This window comes from Nicotiana sylvestris, chromosome 1 (assembly GCF_000393655.2).
Source record: "Nicotiana sylvestris chromosome 1, ASM39365v2, whole genome shotgun sequence".
NCBI lineage: Eukaryota > Viridiplantae > Streptophyta > Magnoliopsida > Solanales > Solanaceae > Nicotiana > Nicotiana sylvestris.
The window spans coordinates 15,219,595-15,227,986 of NC_091057.1; the positions used below are offsets into that span (position 1 = coordinate 15,219,595).

At 37.2% G+C, this 8,392-nt stretch overlaps 1 protein-coding gene across 1 annotated transcript; it reads right to left on the reverse strand.

Moving 5' to 3' along the window:
* Window positions 1–454: 454 nt before the first annotated feature.
* On the reverse strand, window positions 455–3,154 carry LOC138890542 (uncharacterized). Its single transcript, XM_070173938.1, has 6 exons — window positions 3,077–3,154; window positions 2,953–3,016; window positions 2,365–2,569; window positions 1,652–2,202; window positions 896–1,386; window positions 455–703 (listed from the first exon to the last, which is right to left on the reverse strand). Exons 1-6 carry the CDS (start codon window positions 3,152–3,154, stop codon window positions 455–457), a joined length of 1,638 nt encoding a protein of 545 aa, XP_070030039.1.
* Window positions 3,155–8,392: the final 5,238 nt, after the last annotated feature.

Below are 8,392 nucleotides of genomic sequence, written 5' to 3' on the forward strand. Positions count from 1 at the left end.
TATAACTATCAGTTCAAGTTAAATTATTTTTTTTAACTTGTAGTTATATTGTAGATAATAAATATTAATTGCTATGTACAGAATGTCAAAAATGGAGGTAGATGCTTGACACAATACAGAAAAACATGTTAACAAACACAGAAACAAATTGAAGTTAACTACATTATGATATTTAAAAACTTAAATGATTACACACAAAATTCTATTAACTTGAACACACTAACAATTATTTTGAAATACTATTCTAACTACATGATATTTATTTCTTTTTGGGTGCATTATGGCAAGATCTTTTGTTATGCCCTTCACCTCCACAGTTTCCACATGACACCTTGTACTTCTTTGACTTTAGTTCATCATATCTTTTGTATCTTTCCTTTTGAGGTCTTCCTGGCTGCCTTTTCTCTCCCGCAGGTGGATTTACTACTTCATCAGATATATATTGTGGCACATTCTATTTTCTTTCATCAGGAAGGGAATTTACTGATATTTTATATGTACGCAGTAGGCTCTCCTTTGTGTAATATGGAGAGCAATAGTTTTCATAAGTTTCATTCTTGTGCCTTAAAGCTGCCAAAGCATGCGCACATGGAAGTTCATCAAGTTGGAACTGGCCACAACTACATTTCTTGCTTTCAAGACACACAATGTACCGCTTCACACCATCTATCACAGTATGACTATGATCTGTTGAAGCCCTCACCTATAATTACATAACAAACAGAAAGAAAAATATTTACAATCATAAAAATAAATTATCTACAACTTATCTATAATTTATCTACAAATTATCTACAATCTACAAATTAACTACAATATGTCTACAATTTATCTACAATCTGGAAATACTGTATATTAAAATATTATTTTTCTGCACCAAATAAACAGATCTTACCCTAAGTTTCTGAGATAATGTACTGTTTTTCTCCAATTCTTTGTTGAATTTGTACCCAAGGAATGTGAAAGTACCCTTTGCCTTCAATAACTTCTCTTTCGTCCAACGTTCAAGAAGTGTCCTCATATACTCTAATAGGTCAAATATTGGCAGCTCTCTTGCATCTTTTGTTACAGCATTTAAAAACTCTGCAATTTTTGATGTCATAGTCCAGGTTCTATTCACCGTTGCATGTACTCTTGACCATCTATAATAGCCAATATCATAGAGGTATGATTTAACACGCCGGTCTATATCTTCAATCTTCGACATCCTTTCATTAAATTCATCCAGAGTGTATGACCCTGCAGTAGCAAAGTACAATTCATTTAATTGTTGATGACCCTTCTTGAACTTTGCCCTTATATTTGTCCAAATATACCACATGCAAGAGTAGTGTGGCACGCCCGGATAGACAATTGATGTTTCCTTCAGGATACTCTCATTCCTATCTGAAACAACACACATTGAAGTTCTTTCACCATATGCTTACGTGAATTGCTCAAAAAATCACTTCCACGATGCATCGTTTTCCGAATCAACCACAGCATATGCCAAAAGCAATATTGTACCTACATTATTAGTAAAAAAATAAATAACTGGCAGCTTTGAAAATGCATATAAAAACACAAATACATATAAACTACAATATATCTACAAAGTATCTACAATTTATAAACTGCCTACAAAATAACTACAAAATAATTATAATTTTACCTGTTGTATCCATTATGCTTGCTGTCAGCATAATCCCCTTGTAGGCTGTCTTTAAGAATGTCCTATCAACCACTACTACTGGTCTATAATATTCCCAACCACTTATTGATGTACAAAGAGCAACAAATGCATATAAGAAGTATTCATCTATTGTCTTCTTCAATTTAACAACTGAACCAGGATACGTCTTCTCAAGAATATAAAAATATTTTGGTAATTTATTGTAGGAGTCAGCCAGATGACCTCTCAAAAACTGTAAAGCCTTTTTCTTTTCTCTCCATGCTTGCATGTAGCTTAGGTCCACTTTGTATTGGGACAACATGTCAGTTTGTATGTCCTTTGGTGTGTAAACTGTCTTAGGATCACAATACTTTGGCATGACCATGCTACCAACTACAACTACAGTGCAGTTGCGCTGTATGAATGTATCATCCATTAAGGTGCATGTGTGTTGTCTGTTGAAACTCCTGATCTTGAACATTGCAGAATCATTAATTGATGTTGCCTTGAAGTGCCAATTACAGTTTTCTCCAACGCATATAAGCCAGTAGCTACAAAAAAAATATATTTATAATACATGTTATCAATGTAGATGTAACAAAAGGATTGTTTTAACATAAAGTAACACACTATACAATATAACTACTTTTCATCTACATATCACAAGGAAAATACTGTTTATAATGATCTTTTCACCATTAATATCTTCATACCTTCTGTGGTTAGATCTTTTAACCCTGAATTGGAACTTGTGCATGATAGAATAGTGCTTCATTGCAGTTGCAATTGTTTGTTTGTCTTGATACACTTGTCCTTCTTCGATAACACTTTGTGTACCTTCAGTTATTATTTCACTTTGATATTCCTCTATGACGGGAGAGGTTGGCATATCAAGTAACTGTATTGTCCCAGACGAGCCTGCATGAAAATAAAGATAAACAGTGTCGTTACAATTTTGTAGAATTTTTGTAGATAAATTGTAGATGAAGAGAAAATTTTCTAGTCAACATTTTTTCAACATAGATTGTAGTTTAATTGTAGTACAAATGTAGTACTTTTGTAGATAATCATGAAAATAATATTGCTTTATACATCCTAAAACTGATGTGTAGTTTATTTATAGATAAATGTAGGAATATTATATATATTACCGTAAAATCAGACTTCCATAGAATTTGAAACATAACAAACCTACACTTGTGTTCTCATTTGTAATAGTCAAATCCATATTGAAATCTCGTACACTTATAAGTAACGGATACGATCCTAAGTTTTTATTCTCCTTTTTTGTCTCCATATACACACAAACCCCATATTGTTCCTAATCTCCATTGGAGGATAATTCTCATTCAATGTATTTGATTTCTACAATTTTTTCCGAAGTATCAATCATTAATTGCTCTGCAATTTTAGAAATCAACATACTGTAACTTGCATCCTCATCGAGCACAATGCCATCAACTTGAAAATCTCTAATACTGCCATAGCTATCTCAATTCCCATTTAATTGTAGCATGATTGAGATTTTGGACATGATTGTGTGTCGTTGCTGAGGTATTGTTCAATATTTTGTCGTTTTTTTGATTTTTTGGATTAAGAAAAAAAGACGAAGAACAAAGAATCGGCAGAATTGATTTCTACAATTTGACTCGAATTTGTTAAATATTTTGTCGCTTCTTTGATTAGTGGATTGAGGAAAAAAGTCGACGAACTGAGCTTTTGCATAACTGATTTCTACAATTTCATTCGAATTTGTTGACGATTTTGTCTTTTTTGGATTTGTGGCTTAAGGGAAAATATCGAAGAACAGAGTTTTTGCAGAAAAAGTGTAACGACCCGATCGGTCATTTTGAGCTCCGGCGCGTCATTCAGCAGTTTGAGGCCATGAGCAGCTTCATCTCAGGTATATTGACTTGAGTGTATGGTCAGAATTAAAATTCAGGAAGTTTGGAGTCAAATCTAAATGAAAATTCTCATTTTGAAAGCTTAAAATTGAAGAAATGAACTAGGATTGGAATTTTGAGTAAAAGACCTCAGAATTGGGATCCGAAGGTTCCAGCAGGTTCGTATGATGATTTCGTACTTGGGCGTATGCCCGGATCGGGTTTTGGATAACCCGGGAGCGTTTTGGCGCCTATTGTGGAAGATAGCATTTTAGAAGAAATTGCATCGTTTGGCTTAAAATGCATTTCAGTGTTATTGATGTCCGTTTGGGATTCCAAGACTGGGAGTAGTTCCGTATGGTGATTCTGGATTTGGGAGCGCAATCGGAAGTGAATTCGGAGGTCCGTAGGTCATTTTGGAGCCGTTTGGCTAAATATAGAAATTTGAAGGTTTTTGAGAAAATTCGACCGGAAGTGGAAATTTTGATATCGGGGTCGGAATGCGATTCCGAAAGTTGGGGCAAGTCCGTAATGTCGAATGTGACTTGTGTGCAAAATTTGAAGTCATTCCTGAATGATTTTGGTAAGGTTTGAGACACTTAGTCTCTTTTAAGGAAATTTAAGTTGGAAAAGTCAACCGGATATTGACTTATGTGTTAGAGCGCTCGAAATGCGAATTTTATAGTTCGGATAACTTTGTTAGGTGATTTGGGACTTAGGAGTGTGTCCGGAATATTTTTGTGATGACCGGTGTAGAATTAAGCTTGAATCGGCAAAGTTAGTATTTTGGCGAATTCCAGTTGATAGGTAAGATTTTGATCCGAGGCTCGGAATGGAATTCAGAGAGTTGTTGAAGCTTCGTTATGTCATTTTGGACTTGTCTGCAAAATTTGAGATCATTCGGACTAGTTTTGACGTGTTTCGACATCGGATGTGAAAATTTGAAGTTTCAAAGTTCATAGGCGAATCCGTGGTGAATTTAGTATTTTTGTGTTGTTTTTGGTGATTCGAAGGAACAACTAAGTTTGTGTCATATTATGGGACTTGTTAGTATACTTTGTTGGGATCCCATGAGGCTCGGACAAATTTTGGAAGAGTTTTTAGAAGATTTTTGTCGTTTTGAGCATAAATGTAATGATCTAAAGGTTCATTTTTAGTTCTAGAGATCCAGATTTGATTTCGAGACTTCCGAAATTTTGATAATGAATTATAGGACTGATCTGGAAATTTTGGTCTAATTTCATCAAGTCGCGATTAGGTTTTTGACGCGAAACATGAGTAATTGTTTAACGAGCGAAATGGATATCGCACTGGGCAAATGAGCTCCGAATTGAGTTTCAATTGAAGGGTTGTGTTCATATTATTATTTGTGACTCATAGAAACAAGAATCGTCTAATTCCGAGTTCGTATGATGGAGTTAGAGCCATTTTAGTGAAAAATGGCTGTGCTGCAATTTAAATTGGCTGCTGGTGCATTTTTTTAGCAGCAGTGAACAGTAACCCGCGGGTGGACTGTAATTGCCAAAAATCTGGGCAGTGAGTTTATATCCGATTTTGGGTCATTTTTTCACCATTTTCAGTCATTTTGAGAGCTTTTGGACGGGGATTGAAGGGAGTTTTAACTGAGATCGATTGGAGGTAATATTTATGAGTTAAATACATGATTTTATTGAAGAATCATCCTTGAAATCCATGAAAACATAGCCAAATTATAAGAAATTAGGGTTTGAGATTGAAATTCTAAAATAAAGATTTGAGGGGTCATTTGAACTCCGATTTTGGTAAATTTTATATGTACGGACTCGTGGTGAGACAAGGAATCTGGTGATGTGACTTTCGTAATTTTTCAAAAAGTGGGCCCGGGGCTCGGATTTTGCAAATTTCGTAATTTTTGATATTTTTTGAGTCTTTTCGATTGAGTTATATTCCCTTAGCCTATTGTAATATATTTCTTGTGGTTTTGGCAAGATTCGACGCACGAGGAGGTCGATTCGAAAGGAAAGGGCATCACGGAGTAGACTTTTGGCCGTCTTGAGGTGAGTAATAGATGTAAATGCTGTTCTGAGGGTTTGAAACCCCGGACTTTCACATCGTAACGCTATATTGAGGTGTGACACGCACTCCATGGCGAGTGCGGGGTCGGATATTATTGGGGATTGTGACTTGGTCCATCCCGTGTGATGTTTATACTATATTGGTGATTGATACACATACTTCATTGATATTACGGGGCTTGATGCCATGTTTGGGGCCTTGTGCCGATTTGTAAAATCCTTCGAGGATTGATATTACTGCTTAGCATGATTTGCATATCATTTAATTTCAGTCCAAGGTTTTAAATGCTGTTTTGCAAACTCAGCCATAATTCTAAGTGTTGAAAACTTAAATGATATTTTTAAATGTATTCCGGGCTGGGAACTTCTGTTTTGTAAATGCCCAAGGGGCTTATTATATTATTTTCTGGACTGATTATAAAGTGACTTGAAACAGTGGTAACAATGACACTGTGTGATATACTTGAAACAGTGGTAACAATGACACTGTGTGATATACTTGAAATAGTGGTAACAATGACACTGGATGATATACTTGAACAGTGGTAACAATGGCACTGTATGATATAAATTGGTCAGGTAACAATGGCTGACCGGTCAGGTAACAATGACTGACCAAGATATTGCGCTTGGGCTGTAGGAGCCCCTCCGGAGTCTGTACACACCCCCAGTGAGCGCCGTCGACGATAAATAAATATGGATGGCTCGGGCTGCACGCCGCAGTGGGTACTGGAATGTACCATCATATGCATTGCATTGCATTCATGTATTTCTATTTATACTGTTGTTTAGCTGCTCAGTTTCATATGTTGCTGTATACTTGGATTTTAGCTTACTTTGTGTATTTACTGGATTTTTTTATCTTCGGACTGTAGTTACTTTTATTACTCACTGGGTCGGAGTACTCACTGGGTCGGAGTACTCACTTTACTCCCTGCACCTTGTATGCAGATCCAGGGCAGTCTCAGGCTCAGTAGATCCAGTTGATCAGCAGATCCAGCTTCTGGGAGTATCGAGGTAGTTGCACGGCGTTCGCAGCCATTGATCTTCTCCCTCCTATCCTATCTCTTTATTTCCGCATTATCAGACTTTGGATATACCATGTATTAGGATGATATTCTGTATTCTAGAGGCTCAGATTCGTGACACCGGGTCCTAGTGAGATTATATTGTGTATTTTGTTAAATTCTTCAGTACTTTAATCTTGCTTAATTGATATTTCTTTCCGCTATTTTTGATAAATTGGGTTAAGTGTTGAATAATGGTCGGGCTTGCCTAGTAGTGTGTTGGGCGCCATCACGACCGGGATTTGGGTCGTGACAAGTTGGTATCAGAGCCTAGGTTACTTGGTCTCGCGAGTCATGAGCCAGTTTAGTAGAGTCTCGCGGATCGGTACGGAGACGTCTGTACTTATCCTCGAGAGGCTGCCGAACCTTTAGGAAAACTTCACATTCTTGAATTCTTATCGTGCGTCCTTGATTCAGCTTGAAAAGAAACTTTTGAAATTCCTTCCGCGTGATCGTATGCACCAACGGGCGCTCAGTATCAGATGTGTCTCGATGGCTTTGATTCCCCGATCGAGGGGCGAGGTGTAATCTCTGTGAGTTTGAAGTTAGACCAGTCTGGAGGACTTGAGGCCAAATCTTTGCCAATGGCTTGAGCACCGAGGTGCTGATTTTGTGAGCAAGTGTTTTGAACTCATATGTTCATTATTGTCCTTGTTAGCCGGAATGGCGGTTGGATATCCACGGGATGAGTATGTTAGTGTTGCGAGGTGTATTTGTACGACTTGGTAGTGGCGAAGAAGCCTACTGGATATTAGATGAACTGTTAAGTGATTCGTTTCTTATTGTGATCTGTTGAGTAGCCCGAGTTATGGGTGCGTGAAGAATATTTTTCGTGTCTCCTAGTTAGATAAGTCTGGGAGCTGAGATCGCTTCCGTAAATGTATTATGACGAAATCGTTGAGTCAAGGAGACTACCTTGAAGGTCGAAAATATTAAAGAAAGAATATGTTCCTACTTGGTTGAATAGCCCAATAATGGAGGGTTGAAGGGTATTTTCTATGTGTTATGATTCAAATAGGTGCAATGCATGTCCATGTATCAATTTAGATTTATGTAATTGATATGCATTGTGATGCTTTGTCAAGTTGTGGATGTGTTGTTAGGATGGTTTTGGTGATTCTCTGGCAGGTGGATAGGACCAATTACAAAGGAGGCTCTGCCGAAATTTTTGAAAAATTTAGGACTTAGTAAAAAAAAAAATTGGTCGCCTAGAGAGTGGGCTTAACTGTTGTGTGAGTAAATGCAAGAATTGCAGAAGAGTTAAAATTCCAGATGATTCGTGTTTCCACGAGCTTATGATGGAGTGAGTTTAATCTCACCATGATATTACGACAACAATAGAGTATATGTGTTGTGATCTATGGCTTCGAGCCAAGTTGGGGAGCTTGCTGTTGATTAGCTGATTGCACGGTTTATTACCTGCGTGAATTCTGGTTATTGGCGTATTGGTGGGTTATTGCAGCTACGGAAAAGGACCATGAGTGGTAATTTGAGTAAATGAATTGTTGGATGCATGCTATGGTTAGCCTTATTGGCTCATGTTCAGACTTGAGGGAAGATTCATGATTTATGCCTCGTATAGGTGCAGGCTTCGAGGGAAGTGATCCCTCTAGGTGCTTTATCGAGAGGGTATTCATATGTTATAAAATTCAGTAGAGTTGGTTGCATTCGGGGCCAAGTCAGAGCTGGGTGGCTCTCAATAGCGGTCCTAGTTAATTCAAGAGGTAAAGTGTGGTG